Genomic DNA, 27198 nt, shown 5'->3' on the forward strand with positions numbered 1-27198 from the left:
TCTCTCTCTCTCTCTCTCTCTCTCTCGTTCTCTCGCTCTTGCTCTCGCTCTCTCACTCTCTGTCGCTCTTGCTCTCTCTTCTCTCCTCTCCTTTTCCCCAACCCTCTCCTCTCCTTTCACATCTCTCTCTCTCTCTGTCCACCCTTTCCCTCTTAAGGCCTCTCCTCTTGTTTATACAACATGAACTATGATCTTGGGATCTAATACTATCTCACAGCTTAGAGTTAATGAACTCTATTCTATTGGGGAAAAAATCATTATATCATGCTTACTGAGCTGCAAGGCTATTAAGGCTTATTACCAAGAAGATTTGAAGATAACTCCAAATCTTAAAGTGCTATCATCACGATCAGAAAATTACAGCTCTTCTGGCATGAAGGACATGGTAGACAAAGTTCTCAAAAGGGAGAAAGGAGACGTTGAAAGTGATTGTGTTCATAGATATGGAACATCATGATATTCGGCCATATAATTTTGATAAACCTCATATAAGAGAGTAGTCCTGGCTTAGAATACCAAAAGGCACATGGTAACAAAATCCTAAACTCTTGAAAAGAAAGTATGGATAGTTTGGTTGTGTTATTTTTCTCTGAGAATAAAGAGTTAGGGAAAAGGCAAAATAACAATATAAGTATTTTTAAATAAAATCTCTCTCAAATATTAAAAATATTCTGTTTCTTTATAATCAGTGTGCCTACCTACTATTACTACTCTACTATGGACAACTGGATTTGCACACTTTCAAATTCTTAATGTAGAAGTAGATACTTACATAAGAAGAATTTTTTACAGAGAATGAATTTGAAATAATAATTTCAATCCTATGATTTAAGCTTATACAAAATACACTCTAGAGTTTCCATTTGTGTATGAGTTAGTAGTGAGCCTTCCACTTTCCTAGTTTCCTGTCTCTCAGCCTCAGGCATGCTAAAATTAGTAACACAGAGAGTGTAGTCTAATTAAATGGGAGTGGGGTGCGTCGTAACAGTCCTGCCAGTTTTGTGGTGGGGACCACTGTCTTTGGTTGTGTGACTTCTTTGCCATGCCTGGGAATTTTCAGCCTTCCTCTCTCACTAGACTACAATAAGCCTTGGTTCATTTGTTTGATCTTGTTTGTTTTCATTGATGATAACTGAATCCCAGCCCAGTGTAAGCTGCTAGGGAAATGCTCAGCCCTTTAAGCCCTGTTCCAGACCTAGACTAAAGCCCTTCTTGAACCCCGTCTGAAGCCTCTTTGCGTCACTTCCTGGCACACTGTCACATTCTTAATCCAGCAAGGCTGACTAACTCATTGTCTCTAATTAGAAGAATAATCTGATTTTTATCTCTTAATTTAAATCTTAAATCCTTCCCTAGAGATGAAAATGATTGTGTATTAGTAGTTGCTGCAAATTTTTTTACTTTAATACAGTCATTTTGATTCCGTATTACACACACACACACACACACCCACACACACACACACACACACACACACACACTATTAGATATTATAAGGTCATAAACCTGAGAACATTTAGTAAATGGAAAATAAAATCAGTGGCAAATTAAGCTGAATCGTAATTATTTTATGTGATTTGGAAAGGTATACTTTGAATATATACAAATTATATGCTTTTCTATTAATCAGTATTCTCCCAGGTAGCACATTATAATGATAGTTTTTGTGATTTTTTTTAAAACTAAGTCAATTAGTTATGCTTGTTGTTAACTAAGAGTTAGTAATTGTTACTTCCTTTATATGCCAAAAGAAAACGATTAATTTTGGGTGTTTTTTTTAAGTAATCAATTTGAATTGTTAAATTAACATAACAGGGGGTTATAGGAAGAAATAGAAATGTTCAAACTCTTAATTGCCACAAACTTTAGTTCACATAGTTAAGAAAAAGTAGCTTGAAATAAATTCAGGTGAATTTAAACTTATAACATATTCCTTCCAGTAAATGGTTCAGGAAATATTTCAAATTTGCTTTTTATTTCCGAAGAGTGGTCTATTAAAAAAAAAAAAAAGGATTGACAAGTAATTTTAGGTTTAGATCGATTGGATACTAAAACTTCCGTTCACAGAGTTCGTATAAAAGAATAGTTTGAGTCGGGTATCCTCATCATAGCAATAAATATTCTACCAGTTTTGAAGCGGTCCTGCCCCGTTGGCTGCTGGGAGTGTGCTTATGCTGGTGAGCGCCACGTGCTCTGAGAGTTTTGATACATTATCAAAGTTGCTGATCTGAGTAGTCAGGGACTTCCTGCTCTCTGTACTTGTGCGTCCCCTGGCGAGGCGATCTCCTTGACGACGATGAACTCCAAGACAGCAAGAAAAGGCAGCTTTAAATTCCTCTCGAAATTTTCCTGGCAGATCAGAAAGAATGAAAGGAAAGTGAATTTTGCATAAACAGCTCAACACCTAGTGTGCAGGGTACAAATGAGTCGTTCCCTTGAGCCAAGCTAACAGTGAGGTGGAGCATTTTGTATCAATAAAGGAAATAGAAAAGGGAAATTAAACGACGAAGTGTTTTCATTTGTAATACTTGGATTTGTTTTCTTTCTTTAACGTCAACCCCCATCCCTGCCCCTGCCTTGTTTCTCTTTAGTTTTTAACCCTGTAATAATACCAAGCGGCTCTTAGGAAAAGTTTGCCTAGACTTTCAATTGCTTCGGAAGCAATGAAATCTACTCTGTGTATAAGCAAGAACACAGAGATACATTATGTTCTAAGGACGTTGGCATAAGAGTTCAACGAAACAAGAAAAAAAATACACTGAAATATTTATGAAAATATCCCTTTCATAATCCAAGTGTAGCAAAATAAGAAAAGAAAGAAACTGGAGAAATCTGAGGAGGTAGTTATCTTTAAACTATGAATGAGATTTTAGGCAGTTAAGAAGTGAAACCATCACCTTTATTAGAGAGTGAAGGGCATTATGGGAAACTTCTTCCTTCTCTTTGTGTCTAGGTCACTCTGTGCACTAGGCTGCTAAGGCCTTTGTTCACAGGCCTAGGACAATAGCAGGGACACACCAGGCAGTTGTCAGTGGCTTCCCTAAGTCCTCTTGACCTCATACCAGTACTCTGCCTTGCTCTGTGCCTTCTACTTCAAACACTTGTCTCCCCATTTCTTTCTGGGTCTCACCTACTCAGTGCAAGGTCAGACAAAGCACGACTCAGTGTGCAATGATTATTTCAAAAGTGACCAGATCTCTTTTCAGAAAAAAAAATTGGTTGTGATTTTCTTTTAGCAATTATATTTTTCAACACATAATATTATAGAAAGTATATTTCTAGAGTGCCATGGGATATTTCAGTAAACGCGCACGATTTTTAAGGCTTGAATGGAATTAAATAGGTGTAAATGTTTGCTATGTATTCATGGTAGAAACATTTGAAATCTTTTTGTGTTTTTAGATTTTTGAGAACTATATTAGAACCTTCTATTTGTAGCTAGGTATCTTGCCAGAAAAATATGTCCCCATCTGGCTGTTCTAAGGACTTAAACAAATCAAGCAAACCAAAAAAGGACAGTATGAAATTAGAAGACACTCACTGTTTATTAAGTCTATAAAAAATTTAAAAATATATATAATGATTGCATTGTTAAAAATGAAAATAAGGACTGGAGCGATGGCTCAGTGAGTAAGAGCACTGGCTGCTCTTCCAGAGGTCCTGAGTTCAATTCCCAGCGACCACATGGTGACTCACAACCATCTGTAATGTAATCTGATGCCCTCTTCTGGTGTGTCCGAAGACAGCAACAGTGTACTCACATAAAACAAATGTTAAAAAAACTTAAAAAAAATGAAAATAAGAAACAAATGCCTAAGCATTTTGGGAATAAAACAATATGAAGATGTGGCTAATCACAGCACAATTCTGATATGGCTGCTTGTTAGTTTTCCAAGCGCTAGTGGATAGCCCTCCTCCATATCATTATCTCATAGTATTTTCATGTGTATGTGTATGTTTTTCAATCCTAAGTTTGATATAAAGCATGCAAGATAACCATTTTTCTCTTTAAAATTTATTCTAAGCACTGCAAGGAAAAATATTAGATCATTTTCTCCGACGATCATGTCTTCACTTTCAAAATGAGGACATTCTACAGGAATCTACTCAGGGGCAATCACAGCTCAAACAGAAGCTAAGTTCTGTAAGGACTCCTAAACTGCTCCAGGGCAGCTGCTCTAGAAGCTCCGCCCTTGAGTAGAGGCTCCACAAAGAAGCACTGAACACTTACCACTGAGAAAATTATAAATAATTGGGTTTGCAGCACTATTGGCATACACAAGCCAATGAGAAAAAGTGAACCAGGCGTAGACAGTCTCTCTGTCTTCGGTGTGTGTGAACATCCCGAACACTCTGTAGGAAGTGAAACAGGAACAGACAATGGAGAGTCTTGAATAATTGAATCCCATGTACCAACCCCAGAAATAGCCTGACCCTGTCCTCTACAAAGGCACTGACAGCACCGCCTTTTTAGAATTGTTTCCTGTACCCATCAGAACCCCCAGCTCAGAGAGAAAGTAGAAAGGGGAAATGCAAATCTCTTGTCAAGAGGAGAGAAGCTGAATGTCTCTTATCTTGTTCCTGAGTTCACACTCATCTTCTTTTGGTATTCTACCATGTGCGTGTTTATTTGTTTGTTTGTTATTTTAAGCATATGGGTGGTAGGCCTACATGTGTGGGTACCACGTGTGTACATGCCTGGTACCCACAGAGGTAAAAAGAGGGTGCTGGATCCCCTTTAACAGGAGTTACAGGTGGTGGTGAGCTTCCAAGTGGATGCTGAGAATTGAATGGCGGGCCTCTGGAAGAGCGGCAGTGCTTATCGCCACTGAGTCATGCTGCAGCCCCATTGCACATACTTTAGTTAGCAGTCCAAAGTTGTTAGAGAGCAGAGACAGAGAGAAGAGCCAACCAAGGACTGCCCCAAATTGAGACCGATCCCATGGACAACACTATTAATGATATCCTGCTATGCTTGCAGATAGGAACCTAGAGTAACTGTCCTCTCAGAGACTCCACACAGCAGTCAATGGAAAGAGATGCAGAGACTCACACTTCAACATTAAATGAAGCTCGGAGTCTTACAGAAGAGTTGGGAGAAGGATTGAGGGACCAGAAGAGGACAGGGTCTCCAAGGAAGACCAACAGAGTCAACTAACCTGGACCCTCCGGGGCTCTCAGAGACCGAATCACCAAGAAAAAGTGAGCACGAGCTGGACCGAACCCCCCTGCACATATGCAGCCAAGGAGCAGCTAGGTCTTCATGAGGATCCCTCAAGAACTGGAGCAGGGGCTGTCTCTGAACCTGTTGTCCGCAGGCCTGTGAATCCTGCGCCCCCTAAATGGACAGCCCTGTCTGGCCTCAGTGGGAGAGGATGTGCCTAGACCTGTAGCCACTTGGTGTGTGTGTGTGTGAGTGTGAGTGTGTGTGTGTGTGTGTGTGTGTGTGTGTGTGTGTGTGTGTGTGTAGGGGTCACTCAGTGGGGGATTCACCATCTCAAAAGGGGAGGGTGGAATAGGAAGGAATTGCTTGAGGGGGTACTGGGAGGAGAGGAAGGGCTGATATTGGGTTGTAAAGGGAATAAATACATTTTAAAAAGCTACTTTTAGGAAGTTAGTTTTAATCAACCAGGCAATACAGGCAATAGCTTACTTACATGGCAAGAGAGAGAGGAAAAAAAGGTAGGACTTTACATTGTGTGAGCAAGATTGATATGCAAGGCAAGACTGAATTTAAATACATGTCTTTAAAAGAACTGTATTCAGTAAAAACATTTTCAAAATTATTTTAAAATGTGTGTGTGTGTGTTTTAACACTCAGATTGCTCAAAAACTTTAAAAAAGTTTTAAATTATATTTAGATTTCTTTCCCACCCTGGAAAAGGATGCTATTTAATTGAGAATGAGTATTATTGACAAGAGCGCATCTGGAAATAACTAGTGGGAGAGGTGTTAGTGCAGAGATATAAGAAATTCAAATGTGCATCCCACAGAGTGCTAAAACCATTTTCAAAATATTTGATCTGGATTGGTAAAGAAAAGAGGGGAGAGAAAAAGAGGACTGGGGTGGGGGAGAAGGAAAGAAGGAAGGAAAGTCACAGGGAGGAGGAAGGGAGAAAGGAGGGGGAAGGGGAGTAAGGGAAGAGGGGGATGAATCTATTCAGTAATTCATGTTTAGGGTGCCGTTTTTTCATTAATTTATTTATTTCTTCGTCTGGATGACATCTCATTCCCCCAGTCCCACCTTTACAAGCCCTCCCACCCCCCACCCCTTCACCTTTTCTGAGGAGAAGAGGAAATCCTCCTTGGGCACCGCCCCACCCTGGGAGTTGCCTGCCATTGGATCCCCTTCTGCTAAAGGGACTGCCTGGTTTATAGAGTTCTTAATAGCGGAAAACTAGCTACGCACTTAATACATTTGTGTATGATTTCCACGCGGAAGGAAATGAGAAGGAACCTTGGCAGAAGCAGAGGGCAAATTATGTTTTGTGAATGGACACATATCTCAAGAATAGGATTTTCAAAACCCTTAAACATACAAGGCTACAATCTTTCTGAACAAACGTTCATTTTCTACTTTGTCACTGAGGAAGCCTTTAAAGAATCGAAAAAACAAAGGCCAAAGAGGAAAGAGATCTTTGTAGCTGGTTTATACCACTTTTTGTCTGACTTTGGACAAACGTACCTGCCTCCCAGGTCTCCAGCTGTGAGGAATATGATACTGACTCTGACTTTGGGAAAAGGGAGCTGAGCAGTTTCAGGCTAAATTCGAAGCCTCTTACAAACAGAATTAAGGCTGCCTTGGGACCAGTGTGTGTATGTGTAACAGCTTTGATGTTTCCCAAAGAAGTTGGCCATTCATGTACTGTACTGGACCTGTATCTCAGCATCCGCTGCTCATGTCACTGGTCAAAATCATTTGAACTTCATAGTTTTGTCACTGTGCTCACTGGAAAAATATGGTTGTTTAAATATTCGAGAAAAAAGTTTTAGAAAAATTATTTATGCCCTTCCAAAATAATTCAGAGGTGCAATGGACTTTTATTCACTTAAATAGTTATCGAAACCATTTTTATTAAAATATTTTCTCATCTGAGCTTTAGCAGTGAACATGAGGTTAGGAAAACAACCGTTTTATTTGCCATTTAACTGAGAATCTTCATCGGCTGAAAGAGTGCATTTCCTGACTGTGCTGGAAGGCTGGTGTTGCCTAAGTGCTCAAAGAACTCCATCAGCTCAAACAACTGAGTTGATTGGCCAGACAAAGTACCTAGGGAGGGGAGGGGGATTGTCTGTTTAGAAAGAAAAAGAGGTCTTAATTAAAATGCCAAGCTGCTTCAATTTTAAATAAATGCACGGGTTTTTACCTCTTTAGCACATTGAGGATGCTGATTGGTAGATAGCAAATTGCAAAGACCAGAAGTACAACCATGAGCATCCGGGCTGTTTTCCTTCGTGCTCGGATCTGCTTTATCTCAGCAGCGACAGCGCTAATCCGGGCCTTGCTCTGCTGTCCGGACCCCCGGGGCTGAGAAACCGGCTGCGGCTGCTTCCATTTTCTCTGAACCACAGAAGAGGTTCCGGGAATCTGAAAGGAGACGGAATCCCTCTTTGGTACTTTGCAAAGTTCTACATAGAAGACGTAACCACAAGTAAAGATCAAGAAACAGAAGTTTTAGGGAAGTTTGGAGTTTCTGTCTCTCCCGAGCACTGGCTAGGCAGAGTGTGTTTTTAGACTCATTTAGTCAAACACTAAATAGGTATCGGTGTGTGTGGGGGAACTTAAAAACAAGCTTTTGTTGTCCAGGTCTGAAGTGAAAAAAAAATACGTACCCTTCTTTATTAAACAGAAAAGGGATGTATGGAGAAAAGAATGCTAAGAAAATTTATATTATAAGATTTTGTTTTAAATTCTAAATTCAGATGTCACCTAAATTTAAACACTCATTAGATAACAGGATACCCCCCACACACAACAGACACACACAAACACACACACACACACACACACACACACACACACACACACACACACACACACACACACACACACACACACACACACACACACAAACACACACCGAAAAAATAACAAGAAAAAGCTTAAGCGAAAATTTGATGCACCGATACTGCCACCTGCTGTCGCGTGGAGACACGACCACACCTAACCAGCTATTGGTTTCTAGGAGTTTTTCTGTCTCCTGTCGAGACAAAGCAAATCTATGTGTAGAAGGAACAAAAACTATTCTTCGTGATTTACTGTTCTCACTTACAAAATTGCCTGAAACTAATTTTGCAATTTGCCCTTCTTGAAAGCACACGAATACACTGAGAATCTTTCCAGGTCTTACACTAATATTTCAAATAGCCACGATTTGTAGCAATTACATTACACAACGTGCGTTTCCTTTGATTTTTCTGTTGGTTGATAATAGCAGAAAGTTCTGCCAAGTATAATATTTTCTTAATTATAATCTCATAAAAATTGATAGATCTTAGCAAAGTATTAAAATGCAGCTTGTGCCTTTTTTTTTTTTTAAAGATGTGCCAATAAGTCCACCGCGGGGACAGCTTGATTGTGTTAGTTACTTAGCTGCCACTTTTATCTTTGCGCCGCACACAGTACAGAGCAGTGCGTTCCCCTGGCCTCGCAGAATGAAGGTTACATTGAACCCGTGGCTGTTTACACTACGAGATCAAAGTCTATTAGAGAATCTTTCATTTGAAAACGGAGCTTTGCTTTGATGTCCAAACAGATGAGTCTCATTACACGAGACCCCACTTGACCATCTTCTCAGTTCAGGAGATCAATCACGCAGATGAAAACCTGCCCTGAGACAGAAACATCTCAGAAATGGGCGTCCCCACCTCACCAAACCATGGGCCGGGGAGATAAAGAGCTACAAACGCTCCATCTGCAGGGTTTTATTTTAACATTTTCTAAAAAGATTTTTCAATATTTATTTTGTGTGTGTGAGTGTTTTGCACTCTTGGATATCTGTGCATCACATGTACTCTTGGTGCCCGTACAGGTCAGAAAAAGGAATTGGATTCCCTGGAACTGAAGTCAAGATGGTTGAGCTGCATGGTGTGGTTGGAATCAAACAGTGGGCTTCTGCAAGAGTACTCACTACTCTAAATTGCTGAGGATGTCTTCAGTATTGTAGCGCTCTCTCTCTCTCTCTCTCTCTCTCTCTCTCTCTCTCTCTCATATAGTTTTAGAAATAATTGTTTTAGAAGTAACAATAGATCTTAGAAAGTTCCAGATTAATTCTATCACAAAACCTCGTAAATATCCATAACTCTTGAAGGAGTTTCTAAAGAAAACCATAAAGATCGTCCTACTTTTGAATGACCCAATTCCCACGAACCAATATTCTGCCCAATGATGACTTCTTCAGAGTTGTGGTCCTTGCAATGAAAGAAAAGAGACATGTGCTGATGTCACTCTCAGAGAACAACCCAAAGGCAGAAGGGGCTTAATCCTGAAACTCATTCTCCACTGATAAACTATGGAGAAGCTGAGTAGCCCAAGGGGGATAGCGAAAATTCATCAGGAGTCATTGCATCAACTGGCATTCAAGGATTGCACATAACCTTAAGTCATGCTCCGTGTGTCCTTAAAAGTAAGTTATAAATTGCATTGTATAGATTTGATTGAGAAGATACTAAGTAGAATAAAGCAAAAATATTTCAGACCATACATTTAATTTGCACAGAACTTCAAAACACACCTTATTTTTCAGTTGTGAAAAAGATTCCTTTTGCAAATTCCTTTTGCAAATTTATATATAAAAGAGGAAGCCTTTTTATGTACAGTTTTATACACGTGTGTGTGTGCAGTTTTGCTTGTGTGTATATGTGTGCATAAGCATCAGAGGTCAGAAGACCATGTAGGCTGTCATTTCTCAGTGGATATGCCTCTTACTCTTTAAACAGGGCCTTTCATTGGCCTGGAACCTGCCATGTAGCTTGCCTGGCTAGTTAACCTTAGGGATCTCCTGGCTTCCCTTCTCTAGCCCTGAGGTTACAACCATGTGCCACGAGACCCAGATTTTTTTGCATGACTTTGGAATATTAAACTCTTGTCTTCTTGGTTCCAAGGCAAGAAATTTGTAGGTTGAGCTGTCACTTCAGGCCCCTGATGTTTGAATGCATGTCTTATAAAAGTACTAATAATGATTTAAAAGAGCCAGGGAAGACACATTCCAAGAGTTTGCCCTTATGGAAGGCCTTTCACCAAAAGGTCACTGAGAGAAACTTCCCACTTAACCGTGGCAAGCAAAGCACAGCAGTATCTGCTCGCTACAGTTTAAATGAACTGTGTGAACTATCTTTGATATGAAACACATACTGTAATAGAAAATTGAACAATAACTATCAGTTCAAAGTACCATGCAAATGATGAATACTGAAAAAGAAATGAGATGTCAGTCAGGTAGAGAGAGGCCTTTGATGTTTCTCGATTTGCCAAGTTAATTTAGTAAAAATGGCCATATTAATAAAAAGTAATGTGCACATTCACTGAAATCCACATGTAAATTCCAGTGATATTCTTTAGAGAACTAGAAAATAATCTAAAAAGACCATAACCAAATGCAAACAAAAGGGACCATGGATAGACAGAAAAACTCTAAACAGAAAGAATACTGTGGAAGATATCACAGTACTCAACCCTGGACTACTATAGTGAAAAAGACAACAGGTATTAGACATGTATACCAAAAAATAGGATAAAGAATGCATCAATGAACACACAATGGCAACCTAAATCTAAAACGGACATCAAGAACATACACTGGGAATGACAGCCTAGTCCAGAAATGGCATTGACAAAGCAATATCGATAGGCAGAAGAATCAACTTAGATCCACATCTCTACATCCTTGTACAAAAGTCCATTCAAACTGTTCAAAGATGAAGATATAATTTTTATTTTTAACACACACACACACCCACACACACACACACACACACACACTGTGTGTGTGTGTGTGTGTGGTGTGAGTGCACATGCCAACAGAGGTTGAAGGTGTTAGGTCTTTCTGGAGCTGGAATTACAGACAGTTGTGAGCTCCTTGACATAGGTGCTGGAAACTGAACTTGGGTTTTCTGTAAGAGTACACCATGTTTTTAACAACTGGCCTATCTCTTCTACCCCAAGACCTTAATTGAAATTCAGAGATCTTCAAGGAATAGACTTGAAGTTAAGGGCATAAGTACAAACTTTCTTAACAGAACTCCAATGACAAAGAATAATCCTAAGAATCAAGAAGTGAACTATGCCCCTTCAACAGAGGAATGGACACAGAAAATGTGGTACATCTACACAGCTATCCTACTCAGCTATCAAAAACAATGGCTTCATATAATTCATAGGCAAATGGATGGAACTAGAAAATATCATCCTGAGTGAGGTAACCCAATCACAAAAAAACACACATCGTATGTACTCACTGATAAGTGGATATTAGCCCAAAAGCTCAAATGACCCAAGATACAATCCACAGACCACATGAAGCTCAAGAAGGATAACCAAAATGTAGATGCTTCACTCCTTCTTAAAAGGGGGAACAAATATTCATAGTAGGGGATATGGAGGCAAAGTTTGGAGCAAAGACTGAAGGAACGGCCATTCAGAGCCTGCACCACATACATGGGTATACAGCCCATATATATATATATATATATATATATATATATATATATATATATATATATATATATATATATATATATATAAAGCTACCAAAACTAGATAAGATTGATGAAGCTAAGAAGTACATGCTGACAGGAGCCTGATATAAGCTGTCTCCTGAGAGGTACAGCCAGAGCATGTCAAATACAGAGGCGATGCTAGCAGCAAACTATTGAACTGAGAACAGGACCCTGTTGGAGGAATTAGAGAAAGGATTGAAAGAGCTGAAGGGGCTTGCAATCCCATAAGAACAACAATGCCAACCAACCAGAGTTCCCAAGGACTAAACCACTACCCAAAGATTATATATGGACTGACCCATGACTCTAGCTGCATATGTAGCAGAGGAAGACCTTGTTGGACACCAATGGAAGGAGAAGCCCTTGGTCCTGCCAAGGCTGGACCTCCCAGTGTAGGGGAATGTTGGAGGGGTGGGAATGGGGGGTGGATGGGGAGGAGAATACCCTTATGGAAAAAGGGAAAGAGGGTGGGATAAGAGGCTTATGTCTGGGAGACCGGGAAAGGGAATAACATTTGAAATGTAAATTTAAAAAAATCCAATAAAAAAAGAAGTGAACTATGTGAAATTTAAAAGTCTTCATACATCAAGGAAAATTATCATCAGAGCAAACAGATATACCATAGATTAGGTAGAAAGTTTTTGCCAGTTATAACTCATACAGGGAATATATAGAATGCATAAAGCACTATAAAATTTAAATACCCAAACCACAGAACTGTCAGTAGATAAATGGGCTATGAAACAAGCAGCCAGTTCTCAAAGGAAACACAAATGGCCAATAAATGTTTTCAGAACTGTTTAACATTCTCAGCTATCAGACAAACATACATTAAAACATTTTAAGATTCTATCTCATCCCTATCAGAATGATTACTATTTTAGTTTGGTTTTCCATTGCTGTGATGAAATATTATGACAAAAAACAAAACAAAACAAAAACCCTAGCAACTTGAGGAGTTAAGTCCCCACAAGGATCACAGTTATTCATGAAGGGAAGTTAGGGTAAGAACTTGAAGCAGGCACAGGAGACAAGAACTGAAGCAGGGGCTAGGTTTGCTTCTTGGTTTGCTTCTCTTGGTTCTCAATCTGCTTTCTCATGGCATACAGTACCCCCTGCCTAGGAGTTGCATACTCATGATGAGCAGGGCCCTCTCATATCAGTTTTCAATCAAGAAAACGCACCAAAGGTTTGCCAACATCAACAGGGTAACTGGTGGGAACATTTCCTCAACTGAGGACCCCTCTTCCAAAATGACTTTATCTTATGTTGGCAAAAACCCGGTTATTCATCAGATGCAATTGCTGTCTCAGAGACTTGCTACTGAATAAACTCAGCCTTCCTAGTTCTTTCTTAATTCTGGTGTGCTCTTTCAAATTAGCTGCCTGACTCCTCTCTTAGGTGACTGATTCAAACTGGTTTCTCTTGGCTTCTGACTAAATTGATCTGCTTGATCTCAAATTAACTCTGACAATATGTTCTAATCTTTTGGCTCCTTCATATTCTCTGGCTTATTCTGTCTTCACCTGTACTTAGCTTGTTTTCTCTGCAACCTGTCTCTGTAAGACTATCTGAATAAAACTGCCCCCACCCTTCCCTCTCTCTGTACTGCTCTCGTCAGTGCCTGTCTTGTGATAATTGGGCATATCCTATCTCTGACTCAGTCTGTCAGATTTTTCTCTGATTCATCATTTTGTCTGCCCCTCAATTAGACGTCACTTTCAAAAATTGCTTCTTTTTTCTATGAATTAACCTTACCTAATTGTTAGGGATTAATGGTATTAATGGAGTGTCTGAATTCTATCCAGAGGGATTAAAAGTGTGTTTTTCCACTCAGACCCACAAAGTCTTTTTGTATGTGATCCCTTGCCAGAGCAGCCATGTTGATAGATTAAAATTCATTTACATCTGGCAACTATGAACAAACAAACAAAACAAACAAAAACAAAATGAAACAACGTCAAAAATAAATGACAACTGTTGGTGAAGGTGTGAGGAAAGAGGTACTCTTATCCATTGCTGGTAAGAGTGTAAACCAGTGTAACCATTATGGAAACCAGTATCTAGGTTTCTTAAAATGCCCAATTCTAATTACCATATGACCTGGCTGTAGCAAGAATTCTGTATTTTATCACAGAAATGATCGCTGTACTTCCGTATTTTGCTGCTGTACTATTCAAAAAACAAGGGAATGTAACCAGCCTAGATGTCCACCATCATCAACAACAGAATGGATAATGAAATTCTGACACATATACAGGATGGAAACACACTCTCGGCAGTAAGGAAAAAGTCAACTATGAAAATTATGGGAACATGGATTGTACTGGAAAGTATTACACTAAATGAGGTCTTTCAGTCAGAAAGACAAACTCATGGGCTCTTCACTTCAATGTTGGTAAAATCCTGATTACTTATTCTGTTTCCTAATATAGTTTTGTTCAAATTTTCTAATTTACATTAGCCACTTTGGTAGTTTTTGAATATGTATATTTCATCTATTGTGTTTATTTCTCCATTAGTATTTTGTTGTTCTCTACTATACCATCTACATTTTATTGTGACTTTCATTAGATACTTTTTTGAAAAAAAAAGTATTTTCTTAGTGGTTACAACGAACAGTTTAATCTAGACAATGATCAATGCTAATCAAATTTTAATACATGTATATATTTTCAACATCACTCCACACCTCTTCATCTTTCCTTTAATTTATGTATTTATACATTATAATTGGAATTCTCAGTTTTACTGTTTTACACAATTATATTTCAGTCTAGATACAAATAGAAAAGTATTACAAACAAAAATATTTTTATAGTAAATTATTTTTTTTTTTATTAACTTGAGTATTTCTTATATACATTTCGAGTGTTATTCCCTTTCCCGGTTTCCGGGCAAACATCCCCCTCCCCCCTCCCCTTCCTTATGGGTGTTCCCCTCCCAACCCTCCCCCCATTGCCGCCCTCCCCCCATAGACTAGTTCACTGGGGGTTCAGTCTTAGCAGGACCCAGGGCTTCCCCTTCCACTGGTGCTCTTACTAGGATATTCATTGCTACCTATGGGGTCAGAGTCCAGGGTCAGTCCATGTATAGTCTTTAGGTAGTGGCTTAGTCCCTGGAAGCTCTGGTTGCTTGGCATTGTTGTACTTTTGGGGTCTCGAGTCCCTTCAAGCTCTTCCAGTTCTTTCTCTGATTCCTTCAATAGGGGACCTATTCTCAGTTCAGTGGTTTGCTGCTGGCATTCGCCTCTATATTTGCTGTATTCTGGCTGTGTCTCTCAGGAGCGATCTACATCCGGCTCCTGTCGGTCTGCACTTCTTTGCTTCATCCATCTTGTCTAATTGGGTGGCTGTATATGTATGGGCCACATGTGGGGCAGGCTCTGAATGGGTGTTCCTTCAGTCTCTGTTTTAATCTTTGCCTCTCCCTTCCCTGCCAAGGGTATTCTTTTTCCTCATTTAAAGAAGGAGTGAAGCATTCACATTTTGATCATCCGTCTTGAGTTTCGTTTGTTCTAGGGATCTAGGGTAATTCAAGCATTTGGGCTAATAGCCACTTATCAATGAGTGCATACCATGTATGTCTTTCTGTGATTGGGTTAGCTCACTCAGGATGATATTTTCCAGTTCCAACCATTTGCCTACGAATTTCATAAACTCGTTGTTTTTGATAGCTGAGTAATATTCCATTGTGTAGATGTACCACATTTTCTGTATCCATTCCTCTGTTGAAGGGCATCTGGGTTCTTTCCATTTTCTGGCTATTATAAATAAGGCTGCTATGAACATAGTGGAGCACGTGTCTCTTTTATATGTTGAGGCATCTTTTGGGTATATGCCCAAGAGAGGTATAGCTGGATCCTCAGGCAGTTCAATGTCCAATTTTCTGAGGAACCTCCAGACTGATTTCCAGAATGGTTTTACCAGTCTGCAATCCCACCAACAATGGAGGAGTGTTCCTCTTTCTCCACATCCTTGCCAGCATCTGCTGTCACCTGAGTTTTTGATCTTAGCCAATCGCACTGGTGTGAGGTGAAATCTCAGGGTTGTTTTGATTTGCATTTCCCTTATGACTAAAGATGTTGAACATTTCTTTAGGTGTTTCTCAGCCATTCGGCATTCCTCAGCTGTGAATTCTTTGTTTAGCTCTGAACCCCATTTTTTAATAGGGTTATTTGTTTCCCTGCGGTCTAACTTCTTGAGTTCTTTGTATATTTTGGATATAAGGCCTCTATCTGTTGTAGGATTGGTAAAGATCTTTTCCCAATCTGTTGGTTGCCGTTTTGTCCTAACCACAGTGTCCTTTGCCTTACAGAAGCTTTGCAGTTTTATGAGATCCCATTTGTCGATTCTTGATCTTAGAGCATAAGCCATTGGTGTTTTGTTCAGGAAATTTTTTCCAGTGCCCATGTGTTCCAGATGCTTCCCTAGTTTTTCTTCTATTAGTTTGAGTGTGTCTGGTTTGATGTGGAGGTCCTTGATCCACTTGGACTTAAGCTTTGTACAGGGTGATAAGCATGGATCGATCTGCATTCTTCTACATGTTGCCCTCCAGTTGAACCAGCACCATTTGCTGAAAATACTATCTTTTTTCCATTGGATGGTTTTGGCTCCTTTGTCAAAAATCAAGTGACCATAGGTGTGTGGGTTCATTTCTGGGTCTTCAATTCTATTCCATTGGTCTATCTGTCTGTCTCTGTACCAATACCATGCAGTTTTTATCACTATTGCTCTGTAATACTGCTTGAGTTCAGGGATAGTGATTCCCCCTGAAGTCCTTTTATTGTTGAGGATAGCTTTAGCTATCCTGGGTTTTTTGTTATTCCAGATGAATTTGCAAATTGTTCTGTCTAACTCTTTGAAGGATTGGATTGGTATTTTGATGGGGATTGCATTGAATCTGTAGATTGCTTTTGGTAAAATGGCCATTTTTACTATATTAATCCTGCCAATCCATGAGCATGGGAGATCTTTCCATCTTCTGAGGTCTTCTTCAATTTCTTTCCTCAGTGTCTTGAAGTTCTTATTGTACAGATCTTTTACTTGCTTGGTTAAAGTCACACCGAGGTACTTTATATTATTTGGGTCTATTATGAAGGGTGTCGTTTCCCTAATTTCTTTCTCGGCTTGTTTCTCTTTTGTATAGAGGAAGGCAACTGATTTATTTGAGTTAATTTTATACCCAGCCACTTTGCTGACGTTGTTTATCAGCTTTAGTAGTTCTCTGGTGGAACTTTTGGGATCACTTAAATATACTATCATGTCATCTGCAAATAGTGATATTTTGACCTCTTCTTTTCCGATCTGTATCCCTTTGATCTCCTTTTGTTGTCTGATTGCTCTGGCTAGAACTTCAAGAACTATATTGAATAAGTAGGGAGAGAGTGGGCAGCCTTGTCTAGTCCCTGATTTTAGTGGGATTGCTTCAAGTTTCTCTCCATTTAGTTTAATGTTGGCAACTGGTTTGCTGTATATGGCTTTTACTATGTTTAGGTATGGGCCTTGAATTCCTATTCTTTCCAGGACTTTTATCATGAAGGGGTGTTGAATTTTGTCAAATGCTTTCTCAGCATCTAATGAAATGATCATGTGGTTCTGTTCTTTCAGTTTGTTTATATAATGGATCACGTTGATGGTTTTCCGTATATTAAACCATCCCTGCATGCCTGGGATGAAGCCTACTTGATCATGGTGGATGATTGTTTTGATGTGCTCTTGAATTCGGTTTGCCAGAATTTTATTGAGTATTTTTGCGTCGATATTCATAAGGGAAATTGGTCTGAAGTTCTCTTTCTTTGTTGTGTCTTTGTGTGGTTTAGGTATAAGAGTAATTGTGGCTTCGTAGAAGGAATTCGGTAGGGCTCCATCTGTTTCAATTTTGTGGAATAGTTTGGATAATATTGGTATGAGGTCTTCTATGAAGGTTTGATAGAATTCTGCACTAAACCCGTCTGGACCTGGGCTCTTTTTGGTTGGGAGACCTTTAATGACTGCTTCTATTTCCTTAGGAGTTATGGGGTTGTTTAACTGGTTTATCTGTTCCTGGTTTAACTTCGATACCTGGTATCTGTCTAGGAAATTGTCCATTTCCTGAAGATTTTCAAATTTTGTTGAATATAGGTTTTTATAGTAAGATCTGATGATTTTTTGAATTTCCTCCGAATCTGTAGTTATGTCTCCCTTTTCATTTCTGATTTTGTTAATTTGGACACACTCTCTGTGTCCTCTCGTTAGTCTGGCTAAGGGTTTATCTATCTTGTTGATTTTCTCAAAGAACCAACTTTTGGTTCTGTTGATTCTTTCTATGGTCCTTTTTGTTTCTACTTGGTTGATTTCAGCTCTGAGTTTGATTATTTCCTGCCTTCTACTCCTCCTGGGTGTATTTGCTTCTTTTTGTTCTAGAGCTTTTAGGTGTGCTGTCAAGCTGCTGACATATGCTCTTTCCTGTTTCTTTCTGCAGGCACTCAGCGCTATGAGTTTTCCTCTTAGCACAGCTTTCATTGTGTCCCATAAGTTTGAGTATGTTGTATCTTCATTTTCATTAAATTCTAAAAAGTTTTTAATTTCTTTCTTTATTTCTTCCTTGACCAGGTTATCATTGAGTAGAGCATTGTTCAATTTCCACGTATATGTGGGCATTCTTCCCTTATTGTTATTGAAGACCAGTTTTAGGCCGTGGTGGTCCGATAGCACGCATGGGATTATTTCTATCTTTCTGTACCTGTTGAGGCCCGTTTTTTGACCAATTATATGGTCAATTTTGGAGAAAGTACCATGAGGAGCTGAGAAGAAGGTATATCCTTTTGCTTTAGGATAGAATGTTCTATAAATATCCGTTAAGTCCATTTGGCTCATGACTTCTCTTAGTCTGTCTACATCACTGTTTAATTTCTGTTTCCATGATCTGTCCATTGATGAGAGTGGGGTGTTGAAATCTCCCACTATTATTGTGTGAGGTGCAATGTGTGTTTTGAGCTTTAGTAAGGTTTCTTTTACGTATGTAGGTGCCCTTGTATTTGGGGCATAGATATTTAGGATTGAGAGTTCATCTTGGTGGATTTTTCCTTTGATGAATATGAAGTGTCCTTCCTTATCTTTTTTGATGACTTTTAGTTGGAAATTGATTTTATTTGATATTAGAATGGCTACTCCAGCTTGCTTCTTCTGACCATTTGCTTGGAAAGTTGTTTTCCAGCCTTTCACTCTGAGGTAGTGTCTGTTTTTGTCTCTGAGGTGTGTTTCCTGTAGGCAGCAGAATGCAGGGTCCTCGTTGCGTATCCAGTTTGTTAATCTATGTCTTTTTATTGGGTAGTTGAGGCCATTGATATTGAGAGATATTAAGGAATAGTGATTATTGCTTCCCGTTATAATCATATTTGGATGTGAGGTTATGTTTGTGTGCTTTTCTTCTCTTTGTTTTGTTGCCAAGACGATTAGTTTCTTGCTTCTTCTAGGGTATAGCTTGCCTCCTTATGTTGGGCTTTACCATTTATTATCCTTTGTAGTGCTGGATTTGTAGAAAGATATTGTGTAAATTTGGTTTTGTCATGGAATATCTTGGTTTCTCCATCAATGTTAATTGAGAGTTTTGCTGGATACAGTAACCTGGGCTGGCATTTGTGTTCTCTTAGGGTCTGTATGACATCAGTCCAGGATCTTCTGGCCTTCATAGTTTCTGGCGAGAAGTCTGGTGTGATTCTGATAGGTCTCCCTTTATATGTTACTTGACCTTTTTCCCTTACTGCTTTTAATATTCTTTCTTTATTTTGTGCGTTTGGTGTTTTGACAATTATGTGACGGGAGGTGTTTCTTTTCTGGTCCAATCTATTTGGAGTTCTGTAGGCTTCTTGTATGTCTATGGGTATCTCTTTTTTTAGGTTAGGGAAGTTTTCTTCTATGATTTTGTTGAAGATATTTACTGGTCCTTTGAGCTGGGAGTCTTCACTCTCTTCTATACCTATTATCCTTAGGTTTGATCTTCTCATTGAGTCCTGGATTTCCTGTATGTTTTGGACCAGTAGCTTTTTCCGCTTTACATTATCTTTGACAGTTGAGTCAATGATTTCTATGGAATCTTCTGCTCCTGAGATTCTCTCTTCCATCTCTTGTATTCTGTTGGTGAAGCTTGTATCTACAGCTCCTTGTCTCTTCTTTTGGTTTTCTATATCCAGGGTTGTTTCCATGTGTTCTTTCTTGATTGCTTCTATTTCCATTTTTAATTCCTTCAACTGTTTGATTGTGTTTTCCTGGAATTCTTTCAGGGATTTTTGCGATTCCTCTCTGTAGGCTTTTACTTGTTTATTAATGTTTTCCTGTGCTTCCCTAAGTGTGTTCATGTCTTTCTTGAAGTCCTCCAGCATCATGATCAAATATGATTTTGAAACTACATCTTGCTTTTCTGGTGTGTTTGGATATTCCATGTTTGTTTTGGTGGGAGAATTGGGCTCCGATGATGGCATGTAGTCTTGGTTTCTGTTGCTTGGGTTCCTGCGCTTGCCTCTCGCCATCAGATTATCTCTAGTGTTACTTTGTTCTGCTGTTTCTGACAGTGGCTAGACTGTCCTCTAAGCCTGTGTGTCAGGAGTGCTGTAGACCTGTTTTCCTCTCTTTCAGTCAGTTATGGGGACAGAGTGTTCTGCTTTCGGGCGTGTAGTTTTTCCTCTCTACAGGTCTTCAGCTGTTCCTGTGGGCCTGTGTCTTGAGTTCACCAGGCAGCTTTCTTGCAGCAGAAAATTTGGTCTTACCTGTGGTCCCGAGGCTCAGGTTTGCTCGTGGGGTGCTGCCCAGGGGCTGTCTGCAGCGGCAGCAACCAGGAAGACCTGTGCCGCCCCTTCCGGGAGCTTCAGTGCACCAGGGTTCCAGATGGTCTTTGGCTTTTTCCTCTGGCGTCCGAGATGTGTGTGCAGGGAGCAGTCTCTTCTGGTTTCCCAGGCTTGTCCGCCTCTCTGAAGGTTTAGCTCTCCCTCCCACGGGATTTGGGTGCAGAGAACTGTTTATCCGGTCTGTTTCCTTCAGGGTCCGGTGGGGTCCTGCCGCTCCTGGGCCCTCCCCCACGGGAGCCCAGAGGCCTTATACAGTTTCCTCTTGGGCCAGGGATGTGGGCAGGGGTGAGCAGTGTTGGTGGTCTCTTCTGCTCTGCAGCCTCAGGAGTGCCCACCTGACCAGGCGGTTGGGTCTCTCTCTCACCGGGTCTGGGAGCAGAGAGCTGCTGCGGGCCGGGATCCGCGGGTGTGGGACTTCCGGTAAACACAGAACGTGCCGGGTCCTAGAGAAATTCTGCTTCCGTGTGTCCCAAGCTCACCAGGCAGCTTTCTTGCAGCAGAAAATTTGGTCTTACCTGTAGTCCCGAGGCTCAGGTTTGCTCGTGGGGTGCTGCCCAGGGGCTCTCTGCAGTGGCAGCAACCAGGAAGACCTGTGCCACCCCTTCCAGTAAATTATTTTTTCAAGACAGAGTCTCACTATGTAACCTTCTCTATACTGAACTTCTCTATGTAGACCAAGCTGGCTTTGAACTAAGAGATCTGACTGCCTCTGATCCTTGGGTGTTGGGGTAAAAGATGTGCACCAGCACTGCCTGGCAGTAAGGCACTACTTTTACTTGTGCTTTTGATTTCCTTGTGGAACTTGAAGCCTCGTCTTCCTGCATCTCCATTTCTTCTATGACCTTCTGTCCATTTTGTCATGTAATGTCACTGCATGAATTCTAATGGCTCAAAGAATGTGGTGAATAAAAGGTACATGGGCCATGGACATGGTCGCAGTCTTTGGAAAGTTAAGATCCTGTCTAACTTCAGAGTATACTTCTGTTTACTCCTAATGCCTCACATAGTATGAGACACCTAAGTGCTTAATAATATTTCTGGAATGCATTAGCAGACGTTTACATAATAACAAAGATCTGTTATTGAATTCTCAGTACTGGATTGAACGCTGAAGCCAGCAGCCAAGCAAGTCAAGCTTCAGAAGTTTCTGAATGAGAGAATCTTGAGAGACTAGTTTGTAAGTCTTGTAGCCAGTGGATTCTTTGAATCATATTGTCAAGGAAAGGGAAATTTAAGTTACTAATTCAAGCTAGACTATTGTTAGTTTTTAAATGATAGCTAAAGTTCTTAAAGTCAGACAAGGACACACAATCTGCTCACTAATAACTTTACACTTGGTAATTCGAAAGTGTCAAACAGAATCCATGCATCTTCATAACTTGAAGCAAATAGGATAGGCCCTTCTCTTGACGGCTCACTTGATGGGGCCCATGGCAAATACAATGCCTGACAACTTTGTTTAGAGGCAGTAACAGTTAGAAGCCAAGTGTTGCTCAAGCAGAGTTCTATTTAATTATCCATCTGGGGTCAATTTACTTTATTACAGCTGTAAAGTGGGCTCAGCTCAACTTGCCAATTTCCATTCCAATCTGCTTTTAAAATGTTTTAGTTTCACAGTTCAGGCATTTTACTGCAAATCTTGTGAATCATGTGGATAGTACTAAGTGGGACATTTTGTCAAAAAAAGTAGATTCTTTTCTAAGCCTGTGATACAATTTGAATCTATTTTAAAGGTTTGGAAATTGAGAAATATAAATTTAAATAAAAAACAAGCACACTGTACATGGTTCAAGAGTCATTTACACATTAAAGAACATTTTCAAGTCCCTTTTTTATGCAAAGTAAAAGTTAACAGTTGTAACTGTTTTAAGGGTTTTAACAGTAGGTGTATTACTTTTTAAGCAAGTGAATATGCAAATATATGTAAAACTACATAATGGGATAGCTTGATATTTAATTTAATCCTCAGAAACTCAATGTAAACTTAAAACCTGTGCATAGCTGTATTATACACTAATATCTTTTCTTCTTTGAGAAACTGTCATATTTTAATTTTTTAAAGTATTCCTCGGAATGGCAGAACAATTGGTTGCCACATGTCCTTACTTATTTAAACTCTCACTAGATATTTGTATGGGAACTCATTTAGGCATGTGATGATCAGAAGAATACAAAGATTTAGGCTACCATGAACTATCATCCATTAATGGTCTAGAGGAAACAGAAGAACCATTACAAGGATATTCTAAAGCCCCATGAAGAAAAAATTTAAAAATTTATTTATTTATTTTAAGTATATGAGTAGACTGTAACTGTCTTCAGCCACACCAGAAGAGGGGCATCAGGTTCCATTACAGATGGTTGTGAGCCACCATGTGTTTGCTGGGAATTGAACTCAGGACCTCTGGAAGAGCAGTCAGTGCTCTTACCCACTGAGTCATCTCTCCAGCCCCAAGAAAGTTTATTTTTAGGAATGTTATTCAGTCAAAAGATATGCTACTCAGTGGCAGAGATGCCACTCAAAACATGAGCAGGCTATGAGTTTCATCCTCTAGTATGAAAAGAAGAAGGAGGAGAAGAGAAAGAGGAGGAGAACAAATAAAGGTCACAACAATTCAACACATGCTAGTGTAGAAGTATAATCCCACTTAGTTGAAAGTCCAACTAACAGAAGACTGCTAAGGCACTCTATTAATGATACTTTAAGGATTTTTATTCAATGATACTTATTTTCAATGACTTAGGTACTTAATCCACCTAATAGGCATGATTTTGTAAGCTGTACACCCCCCAATGTAAACATGATGAGAGTGAGGCTGGAGATGTGCCTCGGTGGCTAAGAACACCGGTTGCTCTCCCAGAACACACATATAGTAGCTGACAATCTTCTGTAACCCATTTCCCAGTAACTCCTATCCCAAGATATATGGTGCCCTCTTTTGGTCCATATAGGCACCGTACACCCATGATCCCTATACATACACATAAGATTGAATAAAAAAAAATAATGATGGTCAAAGTCACAGGAATCATTGACAAATTTTGTGTGACTACCAAGTGACATGCTCCGAGTTTAAACTCATGCATTCTTGCCCATGACTGTGTTTTAGCATTTTCATGCTATGACATTTCATATCATTTACCTTCAACTTGTGAGAAGATCCTTCCAGCTCTGTGATTTGTGCCTTTTTTCAGAGAATACTGAAATGTCTGACTTTGGGGGCAATGCAAGATTATAAGTTGTGAGCTCATATCAGAAATTTCAAGAAGTGGTGGGTTTTCCCCCAGCATTTCTGTCTTTACTGGGATATGCAGAATGCCATGTCCCAGAAAGCATCACTACATAGACTAGTGGAACAGTAGCTGAGCCCAGAACTGATGTGAGTTGGGAGTGAGACAGAGCTTCTGCTGAGAACAGTATACGTTTTGGATATTACTGTAACCTAGTAAAAGCTAATGCAATTACACAGATGAGGAAGTGGGGTGTTACAATATCTAGATTAAGTGACATCAGCTTTAGGACAGGTAGAAAGTCTGAGAAAATAGTTGCTGGGAATTAAACACATCACTGCTCATGTCTTACAGTGCTTATACTTGTTCTTTTTGTTTTGGTTAAAAGATTGGAGAACAGTATGTGACTGGACTTTCCTACTGGACACAAAAAGAGCACAGAAGCTGTAAAAGACTTAAAAAATATATGTAAATATATGACTGTGTATAGATATAATGAAAGGAATCATCAAAAGTCTTACATTTTAAAAATAGAAGAGAGAAGAAAAAATAGAACTTATACAACTTAACAGCCTAGAAATTGTAAAGTTGTTTCCAATCAGCAAAAGATGGCCTTGAAAAGATTGTTTGAATACCAAGGGTTGAAAAAAAATACAAATGAAGACTCATCATCAAAAACCAAATAGGACATTTTAATAATTTACTATTTTATATATGTATATATTATGCTTGTATATAGAAACAGATATACTCATATAAGAGTTTAATGTTTTAATTGGAGTTTCACAGGAATAATCCTTCCAGAAGCTGTAAGTTACAAAATAAAAAGCCTACTGCCAAGTATTGAATTATGGGTCAGAGGAGTCTCATAGAGTACCCAAGGTAATTGCTATTGCTTTGCTCTTGTTTCCTAGAGATTTCAATGGTAAGACACTGTTGATGACAACACTACATACTTTGATATGGAGGAATAAAGGTGGTGTTGACAGAGAAGTTTCCTTTCTGTTAGCTACTTTTCATAGTAGATGCTATGTAGGTACTGGGGAGAAATGTACTCACCAACCCTTCCTTATTCAGCTATGACAGGCATTTCAAGATACACTCATGGGTACAATAGTGGCATGAATGTTATGTGGATAGCCAACCACTATCTAATTATAATTTAAGGAGAAAGTTTAGCAAAATGATAGTGGTTATCCTGCAGTCTCTGAGCTACCCAACCTTGGATTCTCACCAAAGTTTTTTTATCAGGTATGGTATTTCTAGAAGAGAAAACGCTTACGGAGTATGGCTTTAAATCCAATATTCTTGTCTCTACAACCAAAGATTAGTGTAGGTCTCCGACCTTTTCAGAGTTTTTCTTTTGCTGAGGATGGTGGCAGTTAATGCAGAAAGTTGGAACTAGTTAAAGTGCCTAGTGCCTGTGGAGTACTCAGTCCTGAATAGGACATATCCATCACACATACTCTACTCTCACAGTTCACAGACTCATGGATGGGGAACTGGAGTGGAGAGACTTTCCAGATGCTGGGAAAGCAAAATAAAACACAACGGGGCCAAATAGCATCTTCTAGATATGACACTATGAGTATAGGACCACTCTACTCATGAACTGACAGCATCTATGATGGCCTACATAAGACATGCACAAGATCATGCCAACAACATCCCATAATGCAGGTAGGAGGGGCTCCTACTCCTATCTGAGAGGCTAGTTGGTAGGTGATCAGTAGGGGTGGAGGTTGGGAGAAAAAAGTTTTCTTTAAGTGTGTGTGGCTCCCAGTGGGTCAACCATGTTTCAGTAGATGGCCTCAAGTCCATGAGTAAATGAGAAGCACAAAGCTGACTCAGTGGATTATAAAAAATAAAAATAAAAAGAGTATATGACTTTGCAAGAACCTAAGATCTGGGAGGAGTTAGGGAGAGGAGTCATAAGTGAATATGATTAAAATACATTGGGTATTGAATAAATATATGAAATTCACATATAATAGAAATATTTTTAAAGAAAACAAATGGAATTGCTTTTGATGAATTAAGATGGCCTCAGTAAGTTCTTTCTTAATAATTTTTTTTTAGACAAAGGAGGCCAACAACCTGTTAGTTCACAAACTTAAAAACAGATAAATCACCATGCTGGCCATAGCTGTAGAGAAGTAAAAAAAAATCATCCTTATCACATTATATAATTTGCTAAGCAACATAAGAAGATAGGCCATATCCACTCGACACATTGATAATTCTCCACACATTTGCTGATTTTTTCAAGTTATTGAGATTCAACTTAAAAGTTCCCATCTTGAGCTTAGAGACCCCCAATCATTCAGCTCTAGGACCCTTCATTTGTACTAAAAAGGCTGTTTTCACCATGTACCTGATTATACCTCTTCTCTTCTCTTCCATAGCTTTTACTGGTCACATGAATTGGTGGTTTAGTTTAAGGATGGTATACGCAAGTTATTAATATATGACAAATGAACCACTGGAGTGAGTGACATGTCATGGATGCTACCGTTTTCTAACAGAATTTATTAGAATTTAAAATACTTCAAAAAGTTTCTTAACTCAACTGGTTACAGAGAAGATAAAAGGGATGGGTGATTAGAAAAACAAACCTAAATTGTCTTATTCTTTAAATCTGCAGCAAGTGAGTGCATTGAAGTTAAAGATGTAACCATATGTTAAATGTATAATGAAATTTTCATTTAAAGTACAACCATTCATATTTATAGTGCCTGGGAATTGGAATTCATTTTTGTTATTTATAATGAAAAGCAAATTAATAATTTTGCTCCTAGGGGCTGGAGAGATGGCTTAGTAGTGAAAAGCATTGAACTAGCAGCGTTTCTTAGAGGAATTGGTTCCCGGAATCCACATGGTTGCTTCAAGAATCTGTAACTCCTTCCAGAGTACTTGGTTCCTTCTCCTGGCTTCTGGGAGCACCACATACATGCAGTGTGCAGATACACATGCAGACAAAAATCCTTGACTGTGACTCTCAGACAAAGTATGACTCAGCTAATGATTGAGGTTGACAGTTTATCAGAAGTATAGACTTCTTAAGGTAGAATTTAAGACATTTACTAAATATTAGTAAAACAGTCAAGGGGTATTTTCACATCCGGAGTCTCACTATTTTAGAACAAATAATCCTGTCTTTGAGCTGTTATATTAATTCAATGAATTTTCAAATTTGTTTTTATGGACATCCTAAAGAAGACTCAAACAAAATGATTTGACATCACTTACCTGTCTGCACCAGAGTTTACGGAATATTTGGAGATAAGCCAATACCATAAGACACAGGGGTGCCATGTACGTCACCAGAAAGAAGCAGATGTGGTACATCTTTGGGTAAACTTCACCTAAGATGAGAGTCAAGCAGTAAAATCTTCCATTAAACAAATTTAATGACTAAATCCTTG

At 39.2% G+C, this 27198-nt stretch overlaps 1 protein-coding gene across 2 annotated transcripts in view; it reads right to left on the bottom strand.

Moving 5' to 3' along the window:
• Nucleotides 1-27198, bottom strand: part of Hcrtr2 (hypocretin receptor 2) — a 116143-nt gene that overhangs the window by 2015 nt on the left and 86930 nt on the right. The window contains 4 exon segments of one of the 2 annotated variants that reach the window (NM_013074.2): nt 2127-2349; nt 4232-4353; nt 7368-7588; nt 27023-27138. In NM_013074.2, the coding sequence (NP_037206.1) occupies nt 2127-2349; nt 4232-4353; nt 7368-7588; nt 27023-27138 (682 nt within the window). 2 annotated transcript variants of the gene reach the window in all.

The sequence above is a fragment of the Rattus norvegicus genome, chromosome 8 (genome assembly GCF_021556685.1).
Source record: "Rattus norvegicus strain SHRSP/BbbUtx chromosome 8, alternate assembly SHRSP_T2T, whole genome shotgun sequence".
Classification (NCBI taxonomy): Eukaryota; Metazoa; Chordata; class Mammalia; order Rodentia; family Muridae; genus Rattus; species Rattus norvegicus.